Source organism: Garra rufa, chromosome 6, assembly GCF_049309525.1.
Source record: "Garra rufa chromosome 6, GarRuf1.0, whole genome shotgun sequence".
In the NCBI taxonomy this organism is placed as follows: domain Eukaryota; kingdom Metazoa; phylum Chordata; class Actinopteri; order Cypriniformes; family Cyprinidae; genus Garra; species Garra rufa.
Genome location: NC_133366.1, coordinates 38,324,241 through 38,351,801, shown reverse-complemented (window position 1 = coordinate 38,351,801; position 27,561 = coordinate 38,324,241). Strand labels below are relative to the sequence as shown.

The following is a 27,561-nucleotide window of genomic DNA, read 5'->3' as shown; positions in this document are numbered from 1 at the left end:
GCAAAATGCACTCTTAACAATCATTGTTCTTCACTTTTTACAGGTATAGCACATGAGGTCAGGTGTCTTACGGATCGTGTGAAAACTCTTTCTCTCTGTCCATGTCTCGTGAACGGAGCTGGAGGAGTGAGGGCATCGGAGGGGGTGGAGGGGGCACGGGTGATGGCGAGAGCTCCCGGTGGATGGCACCGTCTGGTGTTTCTGAGGTATTTCTAGAGAGTGGCTGGTAGGTGTGGGTTCGAGGTGGCGGGTGGGCATGGACAGGAGGGTAATTTTCTAAGAAAGAAGCACGAATATCATAGTAATATAACAGATCAATGAAACGAATGTACATTGGCTATACATACATGTCAACTCTTTAGTCTATTTTTCATCAGTGTTTAATGTCCTTTCATTTATGTGTTGTGCAGATATGTATGTGTATATAGAATATTAGAATTTTATACAAACATTTTATATTGTGCATTTTATTACAGTTAATATATGTGACCCCGGACCACAGAAAAACATTGTATGGGCCAAAATATATTGATTTTTCTTTAATGCCAAAAATAATTAGGATAGTAAAAATAGTAATAGGATAGTAATTAGGAAGTAAAGATCGTGTTTAATGAAGATATTTTGTAAATTTCCTACCATTAATATATCAAACCTTAATTTTTGATTAGTAATATGCATTGCTAAGAACTTCTTTTGGACAATTTTAAAGGTGATTTTCTCAATATTTACATTTTTTGCAACCTCCGATTCAAAATTTTCACAAATCTCGACCAAATATTCTACTTTCCTAACAAACAGATCAAAATACATCAATGGAAAGCTTATATTTATTCAGCTTTTTGATGATATACAAATCTCAATGTCAAAAAATTGACCCTAATGACTAGTTTTGTGATCCAGGGTCACATATTCTAAAAACCTTTCTAACATAAACACAGAAACACAGACATAGTTCAGACTTTCACTACACTCAGAAAAAACAAGTCAAAATTAAGAGCATTTTTGCTTAAAACAGGCAAAATAATCTGCCAATGTGGTAAGAAAAATTATGTTTTCTGTCTGAAATTTTTTTTTTTTTTGCTTACCTCACTGGCAGATTATTTTGCTTGTTCTAAGCAAAAACTCACTTAAATTTGACTGGTTTTTTTCTGAAAATTTGTACTTCTTGATTTAAGAATATTTAGATATTTTGGCTGGAAACAAGACAAAGAATCTAAGTAAGAAAAGCATTCTGCAGTGAAATACCAGATCTTCAGATTCCACAGAACTTACCGTTGTTTATGACAGCGTATGTTGCGTTATATGTGTCTGCATAGTCATCATCTGATAAAAACAGCATTAAACAGAAATAAAATCAAACACAGTATGCTTGTAAGTCAATTGAAATGAATACTGCAGGATACATTCTGTGTGTCCTCCCACTCACTCACCTGCTTTATGAACCATGTGGATCTGTTTGAACATGGTCTTGTACCAGTCCTTGGGTCTGTCCACAGTCTAAATAGAAGCACACACACACAGAAGCAAGTTGCCTTGTCAGTTTGCTGGTTAAGCGCACAAACAGCTAACAGCATTTGTCATTACCTGACAACCAACAAAATCACCAGAGCACAGAGAGCGAGAGAGACAGACAAGGGAGTATCATAGTAACCTGCCAGGAAAGAGCCAGGAATGTTCTCTTCTGCTCACAAACACACACATTTACAGACAGTCTGAACTGCTGAGAGCTCAGAAGCATTCCTCTAACCACAATAAGAGGATCAAATGTCAAAACAACTCAAACACTAATCAAGAAAAAAATGCCCTCAAAACAAAACATGAACAGCTGATTTGCTGTTTTAAACTGACCAGTGACAGCCAACAGACGTTATACTGTTTAAAATGAATAAGGGTTTTGTTTTGTTATGTCGGGTCCTAAGCAGACGTGCCGTCATAAAGTGACAGGTAATAAAACATCAAATAAATCATTTAGAGACAATATTAGGAATATTAGGAAACTAGTCAAAACCACTCATCCAGCTGTTTCTTTCCTAAATTAATCAGTGTTTTGAACTAATCGGTTAAATAAATGATTCAGTGACTCACTCCTAAGACAGTCATTTGTTGCAACATACATACAGTCAAACCAAAATACAATATTTACACAACTATCAATATTTACACAACTATCAATACTTTGTTGACCAATTACCAAGTAATGCTTAATTTTATTCAGTCTGTGGTTTAAAAAGGTCGCATTAGCAATTAAAGAAAAAAAAAACTTAAGCAAAACATGGTCAGGTCAAAGTGTCTGAATAATTTTTGGTCCCAAATGTTTATACATTTTACTGGTAGTTCACTGTATGAAAACATTTTGAGTATAATGTCACAGTTTACTTTTATGTTGCTATGCTCACTAGTAAAAAAAAAATTCTGGTGTCTTAATAATTTTTGATTTGAGTGTACATAAGAATGTCACTGGCAGATTGTCTGAATGTGAAAAGATGAAAAGTCTCAGTACTGTTGGACTAAATGCCGACCAATAACATTTTAAATCCAGAATAAACTGATTTATAATAAATAGTTAATGCCTACTGCTTGTATTACATGCTTAAAACAGTTAAGACCAGACAAATTACTTATCTGTAAACTTAAACTTATCTTAAACTGTCTGATTATAAATATAACTTTTCAGACAATATGCTTAACAAAAGTGTAATCTTGACAGCATTAATGACAAAACCATGTATTGTATTATATATAATGAACTCAAATTTGCTACAGTGAAACATAGGTGACACATAACAAATTTACAGGAGCAAAATACACTGAAGAAATAGCATAGGATTTACTTTGTAATAACTATTACTCCAAAATTGCTAGTAAAATTCACAAATAATAAGAAAGAAACTGCAAGTAACACATTGAACATGCAATTTTTAAGTAGACGAAATAGTAAAAGACTGAAATAGTATTACTTATAAAACTACAATAATCTTTATTCTATTAACAGATACTATAGCTGGTTTAATTTGCCATTTTTGTCAGTTCCCTTAAAAATGCCTGCATATCACTCACCGTTCGGATGGCGATGGGAATGCCTGACTCATCCACTGGTCCGATGCCTTCGTAATGGGGTGCTTTTATGACGGACACCTTCTTCTCTTCCTCTGAGAAACGAGCGATGGGCACAGAGCTACTGACCACTGTCTGACCAGACACCACGGTCTCTCTCTTCAACGTCTCTGAACCCTCTGAGTGAGAGAGAGGAAGATTGGAGACATATAAAACAAGTAAAACTGCTATGCAGTTTTATTTTTAAGCCTTTACAATTGATTTCTGTCCAGTTGTGACCCCAGCGAGATCCTGGGTAACATTGAGGGAACAGTGCGACAACCTGGTATTAACCTTTTTAACTAAATGTCTCTCCCTCTCTTTCACTCTCTCTCTCACACATCATTGATTGCTGTGCTGCTATTGGCTCTTCATTAGACTGCTGCCATAGATACGGTCACACTGCAGGCTCAAAATTTGTTATTGTCAGGACTTCACCGGATGCTAATATTAATCAGAAAGGCAGTTAATTGGCCATCCGTGAGAATGTCGACACTAAGCCATTAAAAACGGCCTTTGACAAAAGCAATCTATAATGTTTCCCAAAACTTGTATTAGATGGCATAATCATGGCATACAGTGTCAGACCGAAAAAGATATATTGTGACAGATATCTGAGCTGGACAGTCACACTCAAATCTAATTTAATAGAGCAGGAACACTGACATGGCACAAGCTCTCACCCTGACTAAGCACCCTGAACTATGAAATTTATATGAGACAGCAACTTTTATTCCTTCACATCTATGCAGGTTTGCACTAGCAAAAAGGCAATGAAATGAGGAAACACTAGAGCAAACTATTTGTCAGCAACTTTCTTTAAACTACTACAACTATTGTACGAATTTGCCTTCCTAAGCAAATCCCTACCAAAGTATCTGAGCTTTGCCTCTCCTCAGTTTCCCTCTGTTCAGGTATTGATTGCTCCAGTCTGGCCTAATGGATGCAAATGCATCATATCCTGAGGACCAGACTGCACCCTTAACTGCCAATACCGGCATCCACTAACAGGAACTGTGCATTACAAGTCTATTATTTTAGAGCACCCAAACTAGGACTCAGTCAATAGAAGGACAAATAGACAATTAAGGAAAGTCCTAATTTAGAAAAAAACATTTGCTTTGTTCAAATATGCTTACTTCCATACTATTTAGATACTATTTAAATATGAATCCTTGCATGTTCTGTGTCTGTACACTTTCGATTACCTCACGCTTACTGAAGCAGACGTGATGATTGCAGTATTTTCAGCCTCTGCCTCCTCAATTTAGATGAAGACATAAACATAATCTCTAGAACTGCTCTAAAAGTGACTCTAAAATTATTATTAAAACATTATTCTTTAAAGTAATATTTACCAGAAAAAATGTTTACCAGAATTTATTCATGGGAAAAATATAAATATACAAAATAATACAATAAATACACAACAGGATTTCTGAAAAAAAGAAATAAATGAAATTAAAAATTAAAAAAAAAAAAATAAAATCAATTGTTTAGAGATTTTTATTATTAACATTTTATGAAATCATTACAATGGAACCCTAAAAAAGGAAAAAACACAGAATTTGATAAAACTAAAACTGAACTTGGAAAAAAAAGATAGGGTGTTAAAAATGTAATTTTTGTTAAACTTTTATTAAATTGCTGCTAAATTGTGTACGTTTCATGATTTCAGTTAATTAGACATGCTTTTGATGCATATTTTTTAATTTAACCATTAAAAGAGTCTAGAAAAATTAAAACAGTATCCAGAAAAATTTAACTGAATTTGGTAAAAATAAAACTGAACATGAGAAAAAAATAAATTGTATTTCATAGGGCATTAAAAATGTAATTTTTTGTTAAACTTTTAATAAATTGCTGTGTACGTTTCACAATCTCGGTTAATTAGAGATGCTTTTTGATTAATAATTTTTAATTTAACCATTAAAACAGAGTTAGGACAAATTAAAACAGAATCCAGAAACATTTAACAAAATTTGGTAAAAACAAAATTGAACTTGAGAAAAAAAAGTATTTCATAGGGTGTTAAAAATTTTATTTTTGTTAAACTTTTATTAAATTGCTGCTAAATTGTGTACGTTTCATGATTTCAGTTAATTAGACATGCTTTTTGATTAATATTTTTTAATTTAACTATTAAAACAGAATCCAGAAAAATTTTAATGGAATTTGGAAAAAATAAAACAGATTTGGGAAAAAATAAATCGGATTTCATAGGGCCCTATCATAATACCACAGGAGTTGTGAATGACAGTGAATCGATGCAACTGATACAGGAAGGTCATTTGACAATGACAACATTGTGGGTTTATTATGTCCGAATTTTATTCATACTACCCATATTCATACTCTATCATAAAGAAAGTTTTAAACAAAAATAGTATGCTACTATCCATTACTATCTTTTTTTATGTCTACATCACATACAAATACTAGTTTTACATGTGGTTCCTATTCCAGTCTAAGTGGGCGGTTTTAGGCCTGAATAAGCAACGTTTGGCCGATGGTCAAAACTCTGCTTTGCAATACTAGCCAGAGGTGATCTGTCTGGGACTTTCCACTTACCTGAACTACGACCCTGCTGAATCTTTACCAGGCCTGGGCTGAGGATTGGGGGTGGAGGTGGGTACACAGGCGGAGAGAAGGGCCTCTGAGATTGAGAGCTTCCGTTCACTGCCATCTGACCCTGAGCAACATACAAAACATTTTGTAAGAGACGGAAATGTAAGTAATTTGTAGAGTCACTTTGGATCAAACAAGTATGAGTGGGTGACAGCTATTGGACAATAAGAAGTTGGAAGAATGAGAAATGTAAGACACAGGAACACACATCTAAATACGAATTGCTAAATATTACAGTTACTGTACAATGAGGAAAATGCTGTTACACAAAAAGACAGAGGTTGTGATTAGATGTTGGTGTCTCTGTAGTAACATGAAAAAAATGATGGACGACAAAAGAAGGGGTAACTGAAAAACTGTTAGACCACATGATTATAAACACACTTTAAAAGAACCTTTAGTAGACAATGAGTGCAGGATAATCTATGCAAGAAAGAGTGTTAAAACAGGAATATGGTACAATTATACATTCATATTCCAAAGAAGTTCAAGTCTTCAGTCAACAGCAGCAATATGAAATGCAAATGTTAATCTCAAACAAATATCATGAAAGATCACATGGAAAATCACAGGTCATCAACAGAACCTTAAAGTCAACATGAAATTAAAAATGACTCTTTTTTCATACACGCCCCTTGACAATTCATCAGTGCACATTAGTTACATAACTGTATTTTTTTAATTTATTACTATTTTTTTAAGTAATAAATTAATACTTTTATTCAGCAAGAATGCATTGAATTGATCAAAAAGTGACAGCAAAGATATTTATAAGTTAAAAAGATTTCTTTTTGAAATATTGTTCTTGTGAACTTTGTGTTAATCAAAGCATCTTAGGTTTATCACAAAAATATTAAGCAGCATGACCTTTTTCAGCATTGATATTAATAAGAATAGTTTCTTGAGCACCATATCAGAATATTAGAATGATTTCTAAATATTATTGACACTAAGGACTGGAGTAATAGCTGCTAAAAATTCATATTTGCCATTGCAGGAATGAATTACATGATTTAAAATCTATAAAAATAGAAAACAATAACTGTAATTGATCAAAAAAATGCAACAAAAGTCTTACTGACTCAAAACTTTTGAACAGCAGTGCACATTTATATATTAATAAACATTACAGCAGCAATAGCACATTACAAACTATTTTTACCATTATATGATTGCCATTTGTATAGGTTGAGATATATCTACTACAGTTAAGTTCAAAAGTTTACATACATCTTGCAGAATCTGCAAAATGTTAATTAGTTTACTAAAATAAGAGGGATCATACAAAATACATGTTATTTTTTTATTTAGTATTGACCTGAATAAGATATTTCACATAATAGACATTTAAATATAGTCTACAAGAGAAAATAATAGTTGAATTACAAAAAATGACCCTGTTCAAAAGTTTACATACACTTGTTTCTTATTATTGTGTTGTTTCCTGAATAATATACAGCTGTTTTTTTAGTTAGTTGTTCATGGGTCCCTTGCATGTCCTGGACAGTTAAACTGCCCGCTGTTCTTTAGAAAAATCCACCAGGTCCCACAAAATCTTTGGTTTTTCAGCATTTTTGTGTAGTTGAACCCTTTCCAACAATGACTGTATGATTTTCTACACATCTTAATTTTGTTCAAAAGTTTATACCCCTGGCTCCTGATGCTTATTTTTTTCCTTCTGGAGCATACAGTCATTGTTGGACAGGGTTCAAAAACACAAAAATGCTGAAACTGTTAAGGACAAACAAGAGACTCATGAAGAGAAAAAAAGAACAGCAGTGAATCATTCAGGTAACAATGCAATATTAGGAATCAAGTGTATGTAAACTTATGAACAGGGTAATTTTTTTAAATTTAAGTATTATTTTCTGTTGTGGAATATATGTAAACATCTTTTATGTGAAATATCTTTTCAGGTCAGTACTAAATAAAAAATAACATGCATTTTGTATGATCACTTATATTTTGGTAAAATAATTTACATTTTGGAGATTCTGTAAGGTGTATGTAAACATTTGACCTCAACTGTATCTATGATATTTTTTTTATCTTCTTCCTCAACTTGTATTTAAGTCTGACTCCATGATGGTATCTCTTTTCAATTCTTAGTGAATAAAATGAGGTCACATTCTTTTTCACAGGTCACAGTTTTTACATTGTTTCATTTTAAAGAGGTCACTGGATGCTATTTTCCACAAGTTGGTATGGTTTTTAGGGTCTACATGAAATGACAGCAAACAAAAACTTTTATGTTCACTTTTACATCCAACTACAAAACACCTGCATTGCTGAGACACCGCTGTCGCTACAGCTGCCTGAGTGCAGAGAAAATGACGGACCGCGTACAACTGGTTGCAGGGGGAAATATGGTAATATAGGGGACAGCTGTCAGCGGTCGTGGGCGGGGCTTACGCAATATGACATCATCCTGCTCAGAAAATCAAAACGTCTTGATAATTGAAAATGTTTAGGTTTTTTGGGGTTTAAAAAAAAGAAGTGAATGATTTTTATCATATGCAAACACCATGTAAAAGTGAATTTTTTATCCAATGTCCCCTTTAAAATGTTACATTATGTGTGCATGTTGACTTTAAATGGGAAACAACATACATAGAACACAATGAAATACTGCATACACAGAACAGAGTGAAAATCAAGCATAAAACAAAAGACAAAGTAGCCACCTGCTGTAAGCTGACGTATTAAAGCATGTGACTCAAAGTTAGACATTCAACAGTGCTGAAAGACTAGTGAGGACATACAAACACGAGTAGATTCAAACAAACGTGACACCAGACTGAGGTGAGGTGCGCCAGTTGAGCGTGATAGTTACGTTAGTGCCTGTGGCAGCTGACGGGACGGTAGGAAGCTCATCAGGGGCATTTGAGACGTGGCTGAGTGTGGGGGATGGGGTGGGTGTGGCCGCGGGGGAGGAGTCCATGCCGCAGATCTGCAGCTCCTCCAGCCCAGCCGTGGATGATGAATAGTGACTCAGCGCTGACACGGTTACTGGTGACGGGGCAGGTGAGGCCGACATTAGCCCACAACGTTCCAGAGGGGCGTAGGGTGTCGGCGAGAGGGCTTTGGGCAATAGCCCTGACAGGAAGTCAGGGGAATCCTGACTGGCCCGACTATATGGTGACCGGCGAGCTGATGGGTCTGGGGAGGGCGGTCCAGAAGAGAGCGGCTCGGTGCTCCCTCTTACAGGGGAAAACTCACGCTGATGGAGGTAGGTGGAAGGAAATAAACGGAAAGGAAGATAAGAATTTAAAGTGAACATAAAGCAAAGCCGGTGAGCAAGATGTGACATACGGCACAGGCGGATTGAACCATGTTGAGTGCAGAAGAACAGGTGAATCTGTGGAAAAGAATAAAAGGGACTTGGCTGGAAAAATGAAAGAAAATAGTAATTAGCAGAACACAAACATGCTTTTTCATCAAGCCGTCTGTGTAACGTTCACTCTATTCCATCAGATGAAGGTGAATGAGTGCTAAATGGGTTACACTCAGTGAGTATGAAAAAGAGGGATACCAAAAATGCCCAAAAGTTTGGAATAATTAAGATTTCACACTGCACTTATTTGATAAGTGAAGAAAATTATATATATAAATAGATATATATTTTTATATAATATACAAAACTTTTATTCAGCAAGTATGCATTAAAGGAGATGTACACTTCCAGAACGAACATTTACAGATAATTTACTCACCCCCTTGTCATCCAAGATGTTCATGTCTTTCTTTCTTCAGTTGTAAAGAAATTATGTTTTTTTTTTGAGCAAAACATCTTAGGATTTCTCTCCATATAGTGGACTTCTATGGTGCCCCTGAGGTTGAACTTCCAAAATGCAGTTTAAATGCAGCTTCAAAGGGCTCTAAATGATCCCAGCCAGGGAAGAATGGTCTTATCCAGCGAAACGATCTGATATTTTCTAAAAAAAACTTGCAATTTGCGTAAACTCTGTGTATTTTGGGTCGTGACAGTTAGGGTAGGTCGAAAAAAACTCCCATCTCATTTTCTTCTCCAACTTCAAAATCATCCTACATCGCTTTTTTTTTTCGAAAGAGTGTTTGTTCTTCTTTGCACATTCACTTCGTAAACACTGGATCGGTACTTCTACAGCGATGTAGGGTGATTTTGAAGTTGGAAGAGAAAATGAGATTTTTTCGAACTACCCTAACTGTCTTGAACCGGAATACACAAAGTTCACGCAGACCTAGACAGGATGAGCATTTGAGGTTAAAAAGCATATAAATTGTCCATTTAAAAAAAAAAAAAATAGCCAGTCGTTTCGCTAGATAAGACCCTTCTTTCTCGGCTGGAATCGTTTAGAGCCCTTTGAAGCTGCATTTAAACTGCATTTTGGAAGTTCAACCTCAGCTGCACCATAGAAGTCCACTATATGGAGAGAAATCCTGAAATGTTTTCCTCAAAAAACATAATTTCTGAAGAATTGAAAGAATAACTGAAGAAAGAAAGACATGAACATATTAGATGACAAGGGGGTGAGCAAATTATCTGTAAATTTTTATTCTGGAAGTGAACTTCTCCTTTAAATTGATTACAAGCGACGGTAAAGGCATTTATATAATGTGTAAAGCTTTCTTTTTCAAATCCATGCTGTTCATTTGAATTGTCTAGTTACAGAATCCTTAAAGGAGTAGTTCACTTTTAGAACAAAAATTTGCAGATAATGTACTCACCCAATTGTCATCCAAGATGTCCGTGTCTTTCTTTCTGCAGTCGTAAGGAAATTATGTTTTTTGAGTAAAACACTTAAGGATTTCTCTCCATATTATGGACTTCTATGGTGCCCCCGAGTTTGAACTTCTAAAATACAGCTTCAAAGGGCTCTAAATGATCCCAGCTAAGGAAGAAGTGTCTTATCTAGCAAAACAATGGGTTATTTTAGATACAGTAGATATCTATTATATGGAGAGAAATCCTGAAATGTTTTCCTCAAAAAACACCATTTCTTTTCAACTGAAGAAAGAAAGACATGAACATCTTGCATGACAAGGGTGAGTACATTATCTGTAAATTTTTGTTCTGAAAGTGAACTACTCCTTTAACATTCAGCAGAAACATCATTGTTTTAAATAAGAATCATTGATAATAATAGGAATCATTATTAATAATTTAATGCCAGTAATAATTAAGCAACAAATCAGAATATTAGAATGATTTCTGAGATATTATGTGACATCGCATACTGGAGAAATGGCTTTTGAAAATTCATGTTAAAATATATTCCAAATGAAAAGAGTTATTTTAAATATGTAATAATACTTTACAATATTACAGTTTCCACTGCATTTTTAATCAAATAAATGCAGCCTTGGTGAGCATAAGAGAAAACATTTCAAAACATAATTATTTCAAACTTTTGACCAGTAGTATAAGTAAATAAATGACAGTAATACCACCAAACTGCTTGCTGGTCTTGGTGGTACAACAGGGGCTCGCGTGAGGTCAGCCGGGTCCACTGTGTTTGTCCTGGATTTATTCTCAGGCCCTGACATTGTCTCTGCTTGGGGTTCTGGACTGCGAGGAGCTAACTGGATGGAGAGAGAAGCTACGTGTGTTTCAGAAGTAGCAGTGGGGTCTTGAGGTGGGGGAACGGATGTAGTTTTTGGCTTAGTTTTAGATTTAGGGTCAGTTTTAATCATGTTCGTCTTGTTAGGTGCTGCATTCAATTGGTCACTTGAGAATTTTGAAGATGACAATTTGTTCCCCAGAACCCGAGTGATAAAACTGTTAGCATTAACCTGTTGGGACAAGGGGGGCTCCTCGAGGGGGGCCCCAGAGGTGCCAGTGGAGGTTCGGGTGGTCTTAGAGTATGAGTATGAGGAGGTGGCGCTAGATTGGATGGTGTAAGAGCCTGAGGAAATGGCATCATCACTCTGTGGGGGAGAGAGGGAGGTGTTTGACAGCATTGCAAGGGAACTGTAAGATGGGGGGTTAGGGGTCATGTGATAGCTCTCTCTCCGAGGGGGCGGCAAGGGGACCTGACAGAGAAAAGGTCAATTCAAATATATAAAGTCAGTTCAATTCAAGTAATTTCAACAGCTTTAGGGATGAAGAAAATCACACTTGATATGAACACTTGTCTAAACACCTCTAGAAAAGTCATGATCAATAATAATCCACAGTTGTGAAGAAAAATGAAAGAAGCATAACATGAAAGAAGAGTATTTTTGTTGTGAAAAACTGAATATTGTACAAAATTTAACTGATCAAGAAGCAAGAATGCAATAACAGCTTATTAAACAAAAATATTATGAATGAATATGTACCGGTGTGGGAGATTTCTTATCCTGTAGGTTGGGTCTAACGCTGCGGAAGCCTTTAGAAGTCAATGATGAGCTGCTGGCATCTCCATTCCTCAACCCCTCAGACACACTGCGTGAACGCCAGGCATCTACACACAAATAAACAATAAATAAATACCAACAAGACACACACAAACATATATATATATATATATTACTCAACATTCAAAAGTTTGGGATGAGTGAGATTTTTAATGTTTTTAAAAAAGTATCTTATGCTCATCAAAGTTCCATTTGTGTGATCAAAAATACAGAAAAATCGGTAATATTATGAAATATTATTGCAGTTTAAAATATCAGTTTTCTATTTTAATAGATTTTTAAATATAATTTATTTCTGTGATGCAAAGCTGGATTTTCATCAGCTATTGTTCCAGTCTTCAGTGTCTCATGATCAATTAGAAATCATTCTCATATGCTAATTTATTATCAATGTTGGAAATCGATGTTTATTATCAAAGTTGTGCTGCTTAATATTTTTTTGGGGGACCTGTGATCCTTTTTTAGGATTCTTTGATTAATAAAAAGTTAAAAAGAACAGCATTTATTCAAAATAGAAATATTTTCTATCAATATAAGTCTTTACTATCACGTATCAATTTAACACATCCTTGCTGGAAAAAATTATTAATTTCTTTCAAAGAAAGAAAGAAAGAAATATATTACTGAACCCAAACTTTGAACTGTAGTGTATATTGTTACAAAACATTTCTATTTTAAATAAATGCTTTTTAATGTTTTATTTGTCAAAGAATCCTGAAAGAAGTATCACAGGTTCCAAAGAAATATTAAGCAGCACAACTATTTCCAACATTGATAATAAATCAGCGTATTAGAATGATTTCTGAAGGATCATGTGACACTAAGGACCCGAGTAATGATGCTAAAGATTCAGCTTTGCATCACTAGAATAAATTCTATTTTTAAGTATATTAAAATAGAAAATCAATATTTTAAATTCCAATATTATTTCACAATGTTACTGTTTTTTCTGTATTTTTAATCAAATGAACTAAGTTTATTATAATGAGGAGAAATAACTCTTAAAAAAACAAAAAAATCGAACTGTTTACAAACTTTTGAATGGCATTGTAGCTAAATATAAATATTTGTTAAAATAAATAAATAAATAAATAAATAAATAAATAAATAAATAAATCTCCTAATATGAATTTGAAAAAAAGTCATTAAAAAATGAAACAATTGAAAAATAAAAGTATAAAAATAAAATAGTTTACATAACACTAAAATACTTATTTAAAGTCCCCCTGAAATCAAAATTAAAGTTTTTTGGCTTTTAGTATGAATATATTAGTTTTAAGATTATCTATAAGCTAGTGTGTTTCAAAGCAGTGACAAAATTCGCTTTTACAAGATATGGGCATTCAAAACTTACACTCTCGTCACTTCCGCCAATATGAATCAAGGATTTTGATGATATCACCGCGCACTTCAGTTTCAGATCAAACGTTCTGTCCAATAAAATGCTCTCTAGAGTCCGTAGTGTCCCGCCCCTACACAGAGACGCGGAGCAGATCATATGCGCTCATATGCGCGGTCGGACTCGGCATGTGTTAAACTACACAGCCTCAGCATGATTATTATCACTATTTCGTTTTAGCAAGAGTTTCATATTGAATCTGTGGGGTAATTTATTAGTCTGTGGCTGTCATAAGCTTACAAATGCGGCTTTACCGAGCTCAACGGCTCTGCCCCGAGCAGATATAAATGGAACGCTATTGGCTGTTCAAAATTAGTGGGCGGGGCTTAGCGATATGTTTTTGTTTCAGTTAAAAGAACGTCACCACATAGAAGAACGCTGCGTGTTTCAAGGCACTTCAGTGGACCTTTAAGTAGTAAATAGTTTCTTAGGTGTCCAAACATTTCATTTGTCCACTGTATAGTGTACATGTATATATATGCAAACACTGATGAAAACAGACAAAACATACTGTACACATCCAACAAACACTTGCCTGAATCTGATGACTGGGAATCACTACCTGTGGAAAATAAAAAAGTATTAATACAGACATAATATTGCAACATTTACATAAGTGAGACTTCAAAAATTCAGTTAATATGATAACACCACAGAATGACCATAAAAACGAGACAAACGAGACAAAACATGCAGAAGGGTGAAATACCTATTGAAATAAAGGGAAAACATGGCTCAGTTTTTTTTATTACTTCTTGTTATATACACTATATTGCCAAAAGTATTCGCTCACCCATCCAAATAATCAGAATCAGGTGTTCCAATCACTTCCATGGCCACAGGTGTATAAAATCAAGCACCTAGGCATGCAGACTGTTTTTACAAACATTTGTGAAAGAATGGGTCACTCTCAGGAGCTCAGTGAATTCCAGCGTGGAACTGTGATAGGATGCCACCTGTGCAACAAGTCCAGTCATGAAATTTCCTCGCTCCTAAATATTCCACAGTCAACTGTCAGCTGTATGCGTTTGGGAATGACAGCAACTCAGCCACGAAGTGGTCGGCCACGTAAACTGAGGGAGCGGGGTCAGCGGATGCTGAGGTGCATAGTGCGAAGAGGTCGCCAATTTTCTGCAGAGTCAATCGCTACAGCCCTCCAAACTTAATGTGGCCTTCAGATTAGCTCAAGAACAGTACACAGAGAGCTTCATGGAATGGGTTTCCATGGCCGAGCAGCTGCATCCAAGCCAAACATCACCAGGTGCAATGTAAAGCGTCGGATGCAGTGGTGTAAAGCACGCCACCACTGGACTCTAGAGACTCTAGTAGAACGGTACTTGTCTGACTGCATTGTGCCAAGTGTAAAGTTTGGTTGAGGGAGGATTATGGTGTGGGGTTGTTTTCAGTAGCTGGGCTTGGCCCCTTAGTTCCAGTGAAAGGAACACTGAATGCTGCAGGATACCAAGACATTTTGGACAATTCTATGCTCCCAACTTTGTGGGAACAGTTTGGCGCTGGCCCCTTCCTCTTCCAGCATGACTGTGCACCAGTGCACAAAGCAAGGTCCATATAGACATGGATGACAGAGTGTGGTGTGGATGAACTTGACTGGCCTGCACAGAGTCCTGACCTCAACCCGATAGAACACCTTTAGGATGAGTTAGAGCGGAGACTGAGAGCCAGGCCTTCTCGTCCAACATCAGTGTGTGACCTCACAAATGTGCTTCTGGAAGAATGGTCAAAATTAACCCATAAACACACTCCTAAACCTTGTGGACAGCCTTCCTAGAAGAGTTGAAGCTGTTATAGCTGCAAAGGGTGGACCGACGTCATATTAAACCCTATGGATTAGGAATGGGATGTCACTTAAATTCATATGCGCGTCAAGGCAGGTGAGCGAATACTTTTGGCAATATAATGTGTATGTGTGTGTAAAAATATAATGTGTATGTGTGTGTAAAAAAAAAAAATTATATATATATAATTTTTTTTTTTTTTTTTTTAGTAATGTCTTATATCATTTACACCATGTTAACCGGTCCTGCCATTCATGCCCCCTCAAAAACTAGGTGCATGACAGCCACAATATGGAATGAAAAGAGGGATGCAGAATTACAGAGAACAAGAAGATTACAGAGCAGAAGCTGTTGTTGAACACAGAGAAAGAGGGACAGCTAAGACCACACAGAGTTTGAAACACCTACGCCTTTCATACTCCACTCATAATGATGATTAAAACTTCAGCATGAGTAAACTTGAATAGTGGAAGAACAGAAACTTACATTTTGAAAAATGTATTTTTTAGTAGTTAATTCTGGTCCTGTGTATTGCAAAACACTGTCAAGATGTTTCAGCATTGTATGGGCCGTTACAAGTGAAAGGCATGGTCTCCATGTTGCTATTTAAACTGACATCTGTTGTATTTCTTTAAACCAGTCTGTGCCTTAAACAATTCAGCATTAAAAGAGTGCAAAAGTGCATCTGTGAATTCATGCTTGGATGTCTGTCTGTGGCCAGCGGCTTTTCAAAAATTAAAGACGTGTTGTCATATCTCTGGCATGTCTTGACAGCATGTCACTTTTTCAGCAGACTCACTCAAGCAGCAGAATATAACAGTGAAAATGCCTGGATCCTTGTAACTATCAGCATAGAAAATGACAGCTACTCTTTTTCCTTTTACATTAAAATCTCATTGAATGTGTTTTTTGAAACGTTAAATGGTTTTATTGATTTAATTAAAACCTGAACAGTCTCTCTACAGCATTTAACACATGGTATTCAATACAGCTGACTGCAGACTGACTGCAGTTTTTTTTTTCCAAATCAGAAGGCTGATGAGATTACATTCAATGGGAATTAGAAAATGTTTTCTATGTCCCTTTTTTCAGTCGTCAAAAGCTCTTATTTAATCTAGGGCAATCATTCCTTTAGAAAGTTCAGTCAAATTAACTTTATTCTTGAATTTCTCTGTTAGATAATTCCATATTTCTGCATTTAAATATGGGTTAAGGCACACAATTAATAACATTAACTTTTTATTGAGCTATAATCACTCGAAATTAACATGGTAAATTGACAGGCTTAATTAAAAGCTGTTATACATTTACAGATGGAAAACATATTAAAGAGGCAATATGAAATTGGCCCTGAAGTAACAATTCTAACAAACAGAACAACACTTAGAGGGGGTAAATAATCACAGAATTTTCATTGGTGGTTGAATTATTTCTTTAAAATTCAACATATATATTTACAACATAGAAGATTATAAATCGAATGCCTCTAAGAACTAAGAAGATTTGAAAAGGAAAAAATAGACAAATATGGAACACAACATATGTAGTGAACACATGTAAAACAAGCACACATAACACACACAAATAGAACACCAGGGAGAAAACCCATTTACATAACTAAGGCAGATGAAACAACGGTAAGCAAAAGAAGATTAAACATTCTAAAAACTCTATTTTCTATTTTAAAGAGCTGTATCTATTAGACAGCCCTGCTCTATCACTGATACCTGCAGCAGCGTACAGGTTGGGTGAGCTCTGGACCCTCTTCACAGGCCAGAGAGTGAGCGACAGGGATGCTCTTTTATAAGCACGTCCTCCGCTATCTGAAGTATGTTTGTTTGCACACGCACATGCGGAAGCACACATGCAAAACAAACAGAAAGCAAAGCACATGCATTGTCATTGCAATGTTATTGCACCAAAAGATATTGCAAAAAATAAAAAATATAAATTAAATGATGCAAATTACTGTTCAAAGTTTGTGGTTCGTTAGATTCTCTTTCTTTCTTTCTTAGCAAGGATGCATTAAATAGATCAAAAGTGACTGTAAAGACATACTATAATGTCTATATTAAAAAATGATCACAGTTTCTGCAAAAATTTTAAGCAGCGCAAACATTTTAAACTGTTTTAAAATAAAATATCATGGTTTTTTTTTTACTTATTTTGGGTTTAATAAATGTAATTGTGGCACATAAGAGACTTCTTACTGACCCTGAACCTAACTTTTGAACGGTATTGTGTTATTGCAATTTAAGATTAATTTTCCTTTACCTACCTAATCTCATAACGAAAACCTGTAGGAACTTTTTTGCAAGATGCGCAATACGTACCAATAAGTGCTTATCACTGCAGTTTCCAACAGAAATGAACACTAGAGGTGGTAAAACAGCGAGCACTTGTAATCGTTTTTGTACACAGTTATGATAAGAGCTCCTTATGTTTCGCTTTCGGAAAGTAACAAGCTTGCTCTGTAGCTCAGCCGGCACAGATATGGACTTAGGATGTGGAATCCTTGGGTACAAATCCTGTGAAAAACATGACTCACGATGAAAGAGTTAAAAGATGAGAGATCGAAAAAACAATTGTAAAAATTACTGCGTTTTTATGTCACATTTACTTTTGTTCATACTATCAGGTGTAGTGCAGATGGTACGTTATTTTAAAAACGTCACGGAGCATTAGAGTTATACTGCCACTCAATAGACATTTCAAGTAAAAACTGCGGTGACACATAACAAAAAAATACGTCCCATAAAACGTACTATATGTTCGTTCATCTGTTCCGGGGGAAGAAAATTTAACACTTTTAGCGCCACTCAGTGAATATTTAACATCAAATATGTCACAAAATGAACATGGCAGTACGTACACTGCAAAAAAGGCTTGTCTTTTTTAGTATTTTTGTCTTGTTTCTAGTCAAAATATCTAAAAATTCTTAAATTGGGATTAATTTACTAAATAAGCAATATGATGCAAGATATTTAGTCTTGTTTCCAGGGGGGAAAAACTAAATAAAGTAAACAGTATCTACATTATATACTACATTAAATACTACATTACATGATTTTATTTGTTTTAAGCAAAATTTACTTAATTTAGTTTCCCCCCCGGAAACAGGACTAAATATCTTATGTCATTTTGCTTATCTACTAAATGCCATTTAAGAATTTTTAGATATTTTGACTAGAATCAAGACAAAAATACTAAAAAAGACTAAGTATACTAAAAGTTACTAAGTAAGACAAGCCTTTTTTTGCAGTGTATTTCGCATCTTGCGAAAAAAAGTTCCCACAGGTACATTTTTGTCATGAGATCAGGCTGTCCTTTACAGAACAGCATACAACTTGTGCAGTAGCTGATTTGCAGAGCATTCTGGGAACAATGACAGATTACAAAGACATTGTATTCAAACCAGGCATGATGTGAACACATTTTATATGTAATGTAGTAATGTGAAGCCTGATTCTGGACCAATAATATTATTTTATTTTTCAAAATGAGTAGTAACAGAGCTTACTGTGTGTAATACCTATAGTATATCCTGCAATGCAATGTGTTAGTTTGACCTTCTATTTTAATGGATGAACCAGAAGCACATACTGCACGTCTATGGCAAGCTGTTTTAGCCTAAAATATACTATGCGTTACTCGTCGTAATGGCATTTTTACTAGTAACAATTCAATTAGAGAGCTCTATAATTCAGTTTTTACTACTACCAATGCCAATTAGAGAGCTCTCTAAATCAATTTTTGCTAGTTACAATTACAATTAGAGAGCTATCTAATTCAATTCTTACTAGTAACAATTCCAATTAGAGAGCTCTACAAATTAATTTTTGCTAGTCATATGTCTCCATTGACTCCCATTCATTTGTAATTACAGAGCTCTACAACAGATTTTTTACTAGTTAGAATTTGAATTAGAGAGCTCTACAATTGAATTATTACTAGTAACAATTCCAATTAGAGAGCTCTCTAAATCTATTTTTACTAGTAATAATTCTATTTAGAGAGCTCTATAATTCAATTGTTACTAGTAAAAGCTGAATTAGAGAGCTCTGTTATTGGCATTATAACTTGTAAAAATTGATTTAGAGAGCTCTCTAATTGAAATTCCTACTAGTAAAAATTATGTTGTAGAGCTCTGTAATTAAAAAAATGAATGGAAGTCAATGGAGACATATGAGTATTAAAAATGTATTTGTAGAGCTCTCTAATTGGAATTGTTACTAAGATTTGAATTAGAGAGCTCTTTAATTGGAATTGTTACTAGTAAGAATTGAATTAGAGAGCTCTTTAATTATGATTGTTACTAGTAAGAATTTAATTATAGAGCTCTCTAATTCAATTCTTACTAGTAAAAATGCAATTACGACGAGTAGCGGTCGACCGATATTGTTTTTTACCGATACCGATAGCTAGGTTGGACCACACTGGCCGATACCGATTAATTAACCGATAGTTTTTGAAAATGGATACTGAAAGGCAACTAAAATAGTGCTCTACTATTTAAAAAAAAAATAAAAAATACTAAACCATACTTTGTAAATTAATAAAAATATTAATATTAATTACATATTGATCATTAAAGTTATTTCATAGTTCATTAATGTTAACAAATAAACTTCAAAATTTAACAAAATTTAACAATTTAACACAGTTTGCTTTCTCACGTCACGTCTTTAAATCTGCAACTTTGCTGGCTAACAATATGACCAGCTTGAAATAAATCAATGCAAATATATGGTAACAATCCTGACATTAAGCATTGGTGCTGGACTTAACCTCTCATACTCTATGACAGCGGAGCAGAGCATGAGCCGGTTCAGCAAAGAACGCAACCCGGAAAAACTATCGGCAAGGATTTTTGCCGATAACCAATAGTTCTGCCAATCAACTATCGGTGCCGATTAATCGGCAAAACCGATACATCGGTCGACCTCTAACGAAGAGTAACACTTAGTAACACAAAGTTACAACATTTACACAAAATGTGATTATAAATGCATTGTTTTGTTCACTTGTGGCTATAAATTACATAAGTATTTTAATAACAGACGTACCTGTATTCATGATGAAGATCTCCACTGATCTGTGTTCTGAAGAAGGACACTTTCACCTGTAAAACACATTTAACTATTTTTAATCATCTCAAAATCAATTCATTTTGATCTACATAAATAGATGCTTAAAGTATGTCTTATTTATTACCAAGCTAATTTAGTTAATTTAGCATACACTGACTTGTTGTTTATTGCCCAATACTGCATGCTAAAGTGCCCAAACTGTTTAGCGACCGTGTATTTTTATTTAGCAGTTCTATGACTAGTACAGGTTATATTCAGAGGGACAGATATAGAGGATATTCTGTTTTAAACATGTTTGTTGTGTATCAAATGGAGACATAGATCTTAATATGGATCCATGACAGACAACAGCTAGAAACTGTGGCGTCAGTGTGTGTGTGTGTCCATGTAGTAACACTCTGGCTGACACCAGACAGTCTGGACACCAGGAATACACTCGATGTGCCTGCGATGTGTTAATTTTACAGTGCACTACACACATATTTCAGTCTCTCGTCACTATCAGGATTTGCAAACATGAAGCGTGAGGTGTGGAATGTGTGGTGGAATTTAATCATAGGATTTCTCATATAAATACTAAATAATGTTGCCCAATAGACATGTTAACTAAATAACAGATAGAAACTATGTTGATAACTGATAACGTGTGTCTCTTGTTCACTGAGACTAACAGGGAGCAGACATAATGGATTAAAGAGAGATAGAGAGAGCAAGTGAAAGAACATTTAAACATAAAAATAAGATCCAGTTGTCAGATGTCCCATCGCCACTGACAGATTTATAACTTGCCAAGAGAAACGTTCCACACTCAGGGAGAGAAAACGCTGTCAACACTATTTTGAGTCTTTGTAACTTAAGCTATGCCACCATTGTGGTCCTAATGTGACCCAGAATTCCACAGTAAAATCAATTAACTATTTAACATGACATATTAAATGAAAACTAATATGAAGTCTTGGTTAGACGTACTTTAGCTGACAAGACACCCTATAGCGTAAGACGTCAGATCACAAATTTCCTAAAGCACTTCAAATACGTTCAATAAGTGGCTATGAACTTTCAATTGAAACTAATGCAGAAAGTAGAAGAAGACTCTAGAAGGATTTTCGTAACATGCTGCGTGACCCAGCTAATGCCATGAAGGTTCTTCCCTAACTTGGTGGGCCCAAAATAAAGACACTAAAAGCACTAATAATAGTGTGTAGCATCTTAAAAAAGAATGAGTCTCTGGGTCATCAAGAAAAGGAAGCAAAACACACACTATTTAGGGATCATCTGCTGTGTGCAGTACCAATTTACTATTTTACTATGAAGCAGTGCTATTGCCAACACACTATTTTACGTTTTGGTAAAATTGTGGTGAATTCTCAGTAATTTGTTCAACGCTATTCATACTTTTTAATATATAATCTCTTTACGCCCCATTGAGGGTTAGGCTTAGTTGTACAAATTGATACAAATTTGTCACCAATTCACCAAGATATACAGTTGAGGTCAGAAGTTTACATACAATTTCTTTTGCAGAATCTGCAAAATGTTAATTATTTGATCAAAATAAGAGGGCTCATACAAAATGCATGTTGTTTTTTATTTTGTATTTTGTCCTGAATAAGATATTTCACATAAAATATGTTTACATATAATCCACAAGAGAAAATAATAGTTGAATTTAATAATTTATAATGACCCTGTTCAAAAGATGTCCTAATACTGTGTTACCTGTGTTATTTTTTTATTTTAGTGATAGTTGTTCATGAGTCCCTTGTTTGTCCTGAACAGTTAAACTACCTGCTGTTCTTCAGAAAAATCCTTCAGGTCCTACAAATTATTTGGTTTTTCAGTATTGTTGTGTATTTGAACCTTTTCCAACAATGACTGTATGATTTTGAGATCCATCTTTTTACACTAAAAACAACTGAGGCACTAGGGGATCAGGGTAAATTTAACTTATTTTGTTTTCTGGGAAACCTGTAAGTATCTTCTGTAGCTTCTGAAGGGCAGCACTAAACATGGAAAAAATATGATATTTAGGCAAAATAAAAAAATGTACACATCTTCATTCTACCCAAAATTTACACCCCTGGCTCTTAATGCATCGTGTTTCCTTGTGAAGCATCAGTGAGTGTTTGAACCTTCTGTAATAGTTGCATATCAGTCCCTCTGTTGTCTCCAGTGTGAAAAGATGGATCTCAAAACCATACAGTCATTGTTGGAAAGGACTCAAGTAGGGCTGTGCGATATGGACAAAAGAAACCTATCACGATTTTCTTGAACAGTATTGCGATTTCGATTTTAATCACGATTTTGACACAGACATGTTTTACAGTGTGAATCTAAAACATTTTTTTAAAGGAAAACAATTAGATCTCTATCAAAGACCTGTAACATGTCTCTAAAACGGGAAAAAAATCACCTAGCAGGTGAAAAAAAGTTAGGAGCACCAAAAAAAATAAAAAAATAAATGTAGGTGCACCCAATTTCTTTTTAGTAATGCACTGATCTTAATTCTTCATGGCTGATTCTGACTGCAGATGTTTGACAAGCACATGATCAAAGTAGGCTACTCTTTCAATATTCAAAGTGCAAATAGAGACCGAATTTTTCAAGCATGATACAGAACTATAGACAACTGCACAATATATTTTTATAGCCCACATACTAATAACTGCCTAGATATTTTATGTAGCCTAATTTGCGCGCATTGAGGAGTCGCTCAAACGCGGGATATTAAAATTGCTTTTGAATGCGCGTCCGCTGTTTACTTTTGGTTTTGTTTTAACGATCTTGCGAGACTCTCAAAGGCGCTGAGCGTGCATTCTACAATAAAAGAGATTATTATAACAAAACCATTTGAAATATAAGAGGACACAAACAGGATGATTTTGAAAACCATGTCCCCAGTGAAAATTACGCCCCTGTGTGAGTGGAACTCTGCCGCTGAGTTATCATCTGATGTGGATGAATGCCGCGTTGTACAGTAACGTATATGGACACGGAGGCGCCAGAATTGTATCTGACAGAATGTACGCTATAGCACGAAATATATCATATTTCTTCAAAAGCGGTTTGTTGAGACCTTTTATTTTTCCACAATCGAAAGAGAGAATGGCGAACCTGTCACTGTATCAGCTCACATCAGTCTGTGCAGTAGTTAGACTAGCGAAAGTTTTGTAAAGAAATGAAACCAAGTCGGACCACAACAGTTTCTCGCACTCGCACGAATGTTCCCAAATATATTTTCAGGTCACGCAGATTAAATTTTGGGAACATATGCGACCAAAACGTTCACAGTTTCGAGCCCTGCCTAGTAAAGGTGTAACAAAATGTCTTTAGAACAGATCTATGGCAAAAAGTAAGTATGTGTGCGTATGTGCGTTCGTGTGTTTGAAAAAACAACAACCCAGACCACAGTGTCCCACATAAAAACAATTAGAACACTGGCAGAGTCTATCTGCTTTCTGCTAAGAAAACAAGCATGACCATTTCTGGGTTCAAGTATGAACGTTGGCATGTTCTTGCTCTCTGTTTAGGTGCGCTGTGTTGTGATCGGTTCAAGTAGCATGCTGCAGGAAAAGTATCAGTCGAGTGCGTGCAAAAAAATCGTGCTGTAAGGCGATTTAGAAATCGTGCATGTTCACATCGCGATTTCGATACGATTTCAATTAATCGCACAGCCCTAGACTCAAGTACACAAAAATGTTGAAAAACTAAAGAATTTGTGGGACCTGAAGAATTTTCCTGAAGAACAGCAGAGAGTTTAACTGTTCAAGACAAACAAGGAGCTCATAAACAACTATCACTAAACAAAAAAACACAGAGGTGGATCATTCAGGTAACAAAACAGTATTAAGAACCAAGTGTATGTCAACTTTTGAAAAGGGCCATTTTTATAAATTCAACTATTATTTTCTCTTGTGGACTATATGTAAACGTCTTTTATGTGAAATATCTTATTCAGGTCTGTACTAAATAAAAATTAACATGCATTTTGTATAATCCCTCTTATTTTGGTAAAATAATTAACCAAATGTTAAATCAATTTATTTGAGATTGTGCTGGTAACCAATCAGAAAAAAAATAAAATAGATATAATTTTTAAAGTCAGGGCGATCATCGTTTTTATGATCAGTCCTCAGGGTCACATCCGAGTACTAGAGTACATATGCTCATCCTTATTGGACACCTTTGTGGGCCGTATGTTTGACACCCGAAACAAGGCGAAATCTCAGAAAAGATATTGAGATGGACTCATTACACTCCTACTAATTATATTATTTTCCTTATTTTTCAACTCCTTCCCATTATCCATCTGTCTTCACTGTGGTACACATAACTAAACCTTTTTACAATCTAATTCCCAATGGGTAAAATCAAGTCTTGTACATCCAATCTCAAAATATTTTATTCTGATCCACAGCTGCAGCTTTGAGCACCTGATTAGTTACTGGCAATATTAGTGCAAAGCCCTCTGGGTGCACTTGAGTGTGACAAACATTCAATGCCATCTGCAGCTTGTGTTAACAGGCAATTAAGCTGGCATTTCCGTTATGTAATGGACTAGCTGCCACGGCTATACACTTCACCGTGAATACTGTAATTCTCCATTGTTTGACAAGGCTCAGCTGGAAGATATTTGTGTTTTCAGATATTCAGTTTTTGGCACAAATAGCCGAAGGCAGCTCAGTACAGATTTTGTCAGTAGCTTTGAGTGTTTGCTTGCAGTTTTCATGAAATGACTTAGACACTTACAAAGTTATCCTTAGCCATTTTCTAGCACACATATGGTCTTTCAGACTGTTAATTGAGACATTTTTAACCAGACATTAGTGGTAGCAAACAGTTGCCCTCTCTTTAAATTCTCTGTTTCACACACACTCACACTGCCTATGGAATGTCGGCACTATAGATCAGCATACAGTGACAGGACAGTACATGGGTAGAGTTTCAATGGGCAGACCAGAGGAGTCACAACAGTTGTATGATGAAACACACACTAGTGTTCTGTTTTAAAATGTAATTTATTTTTCAGATTTGAGTCAAATGACACTATATTGCCAAAAGTATTGGGACACCCCTTCTAATTAACAGGTTTGACTACTTTAGTCATTTCTATGAGTACAAATCATAATGTTCTAATTTTATAGCAACAGTTTGGACAGGACCCTTTTCTATTCTATCATGACAATGCCCCTGAGTATAATGCAAGGTTAAAAAAGAAATGATTCATTCAGTCAGTGTAAAAGAACGTGACTGGTCTGCAGAAAGCCAAGTCCTAATCCCAATTGAACACCTCTGGTGTGACTTCAAATGCAAACCTTGAGCCAAAAACTTATCACCAAACACCAATGACTTGAACATATGGGTACAGTCATTTTAGACACTTCCAAAACTGTTGCAACAGAGATGGAAATAACATTTTTAAACACATGATTTATGTTTCCATCTTTGTTGCCACAGTTTTGGAAGTGCCTTTTTCTGTTCTAAAGAAGGGGTGTCCCAATACTTTTGTCCATATAGTGTATGTAGTCATTGGTGTTTGGTGATGAGTTTTTGGCTCAAGGTCTGCATTTAAAGTCACACCAGAAGTGTTCAGTTGGGATTAGGACTTTGCCTTCTGCAGACCAGTCAAGTTCTTCCACACTGACTGAATCAATCATTTATTTTTTAACCTTGTCTTATACAGAACAGAAAAGGGTCCTGTCCAAACTGCTGCTATAAAATCAGAATCACACAATTCCCTACAATATCATTATATGCTTAAACGTTAAGATTTGTACTCATGGAAATGACTAAAGTAGTCAAACATGTTCAGTAGAAGGGGGTGTCCCAATACTTTTGGCAATATAGTGTATTTCAGAAATCATTCCAATACACTGATTTGGTAGCATCAAATTCTTATTACAGTTACAATTCAGTTGTGCTGCTTAATATTTTTGTGGAAATCATGATACATTGATTCTTTGATGAACAGAAAGTTCAAAAGAGCATTTATTTAAAATAAAAATCTGTTGTAACAATATAAAGTCTCAGAATAAGTCCTTTTTACATATAGACCCCAAACTTTTGGTGGTGTATGTTTATATGCAGTCTAATTCTGAAGTGTTAGATTAAGGAGTGTTGTCAAAACTGTATAATTACATTATATAAGTTTCCTGGAGATCTGTCTCATTTTGTAAAGGAGTAAAATATAGGAAGCAATACTACAGCAATATGAGACAAGGGAGGAAACGCCATCTCAAATCGTGAAATCCATCATAAAGTTCTTGCATGCTTCTCAAAAACAGTTTGTGATCATAAATATAGTGTGTCTGCAGGAAACTGATCTGACAGATGATTCAAAGGCACTCCGACAACCATGAGAACATTAATATGAACCACATGACAGAAAATACTTTACATCTGACAGCACTACAGATTTATTTGCTATTTATACATCTACAGCCATCCATCAGCCTTCCCATTAAAGGAATAGTTTGTTGGAATTTAAGTCAATGGAATCCAATGTTGTTCTGTATTCTTTCATATGGACAAAATCAGCTGAAATATTATTCATGTTTTGCATTCATTTTGATTGAATTATTCCATTAAGCCTGTAGCTGTTATTTAAGAGTATTTGGCAGCACCTATTAAATTCTTGTCATTCTTAACAGAACCAGCTTCAGGACTGTTATGTACTTAAGCAAACATGGCATCAATTGATGATATTTTCCTGAAAGGTACAGTAAATAATGGCTTTTAATGAGCAGCCACAATTAATCATCTTTATATGACAGATCCAGTGGCAGAGAACATGTCTGCATAATAAGGTCATTTTTTATCCCATATATAACAGCCGTCAAGTCAGTGATATATTATGAATCTGCTGTGTGTACGAGTGAATGTGCGTTTGTATTGTAAAATCACTCTGAATAGACCACCATTGTCGGCCAAAGAATTTGATTTGGAATATTTTTAAACCGCCATGACAGATTTAAAGGAGCCAGAGCATTCGAGTCAGCTAAATAAATCAACTCTACATAACATGATGATAGAATCTACAAAACAGGGGAGGACAACATCAAGCTTGAGCTGGAACAACAAAATGAATGTTGATGTTCAGCCTGATTAGCTTTATTCTATCTAAAGCTAGTGGGAGTGAGAGGAGGAAGCTATTGTTATGCGTGTGTGTTTGTGCCAT

The 27,561-nt window shown here is 35.2% G+C and overlaps 1 protein-coding gene across 4 annotated transcripts in view; it reads right to left on the bottom strand.

Annotated features, from left to right (window-relative positions):
* The window catches only part of sorbs2a (sorbin and SH3 domain containing 2a), a 79,069-nt gene that overhangs the window by 28,529 nt on the left and 22,979 nt on the right, over positions 1-27,561 (bottom strand). For 3 of the 4 annotated variants that reach the window (XM_073841870.1, XM_073841871.1, XM_073841873.1), the window contains exons 2-10: positions 20,361-20,416; positions 14,034-14,060; positions 12,022-12,146; positions 8,555-8,941; positions 5,665-5,785; positions 3,058-3,233; positions 1,431-1,497; positions 1,273-1,323; positions 72-276 (exon numbers count right to left, since the gene is read on the bottom strand). In XM_073841870.1, coding sequence (XP_073697971.1) covers positions 72-276; positions 1,273-1,323; positions 1,431-1,497; positions 3,058-3,233; positions 5,665-5,785; positions 8,555-8,941; positions 12,022-12,146; positions 14,034-14,060; positions 20,361-20,370 — 1,169 coding nt within the window. In that variant the 5' untranslated portion in view covers positions 20,371-20,416. The remainder of the gene's footprint in view (positions 1-71; positions 277-1,272; positions 1,324-1,430; positions 1,498-3,057; positions 3,234-5,664; positions 5,786-8,554; positions 8,942-12,021; positions 12,147-14,033; positions 14,061-20,360; positions 20,417-27,561) is intronic. The other variant, XM_073841874.1, reaches the window with a different exon arrangement.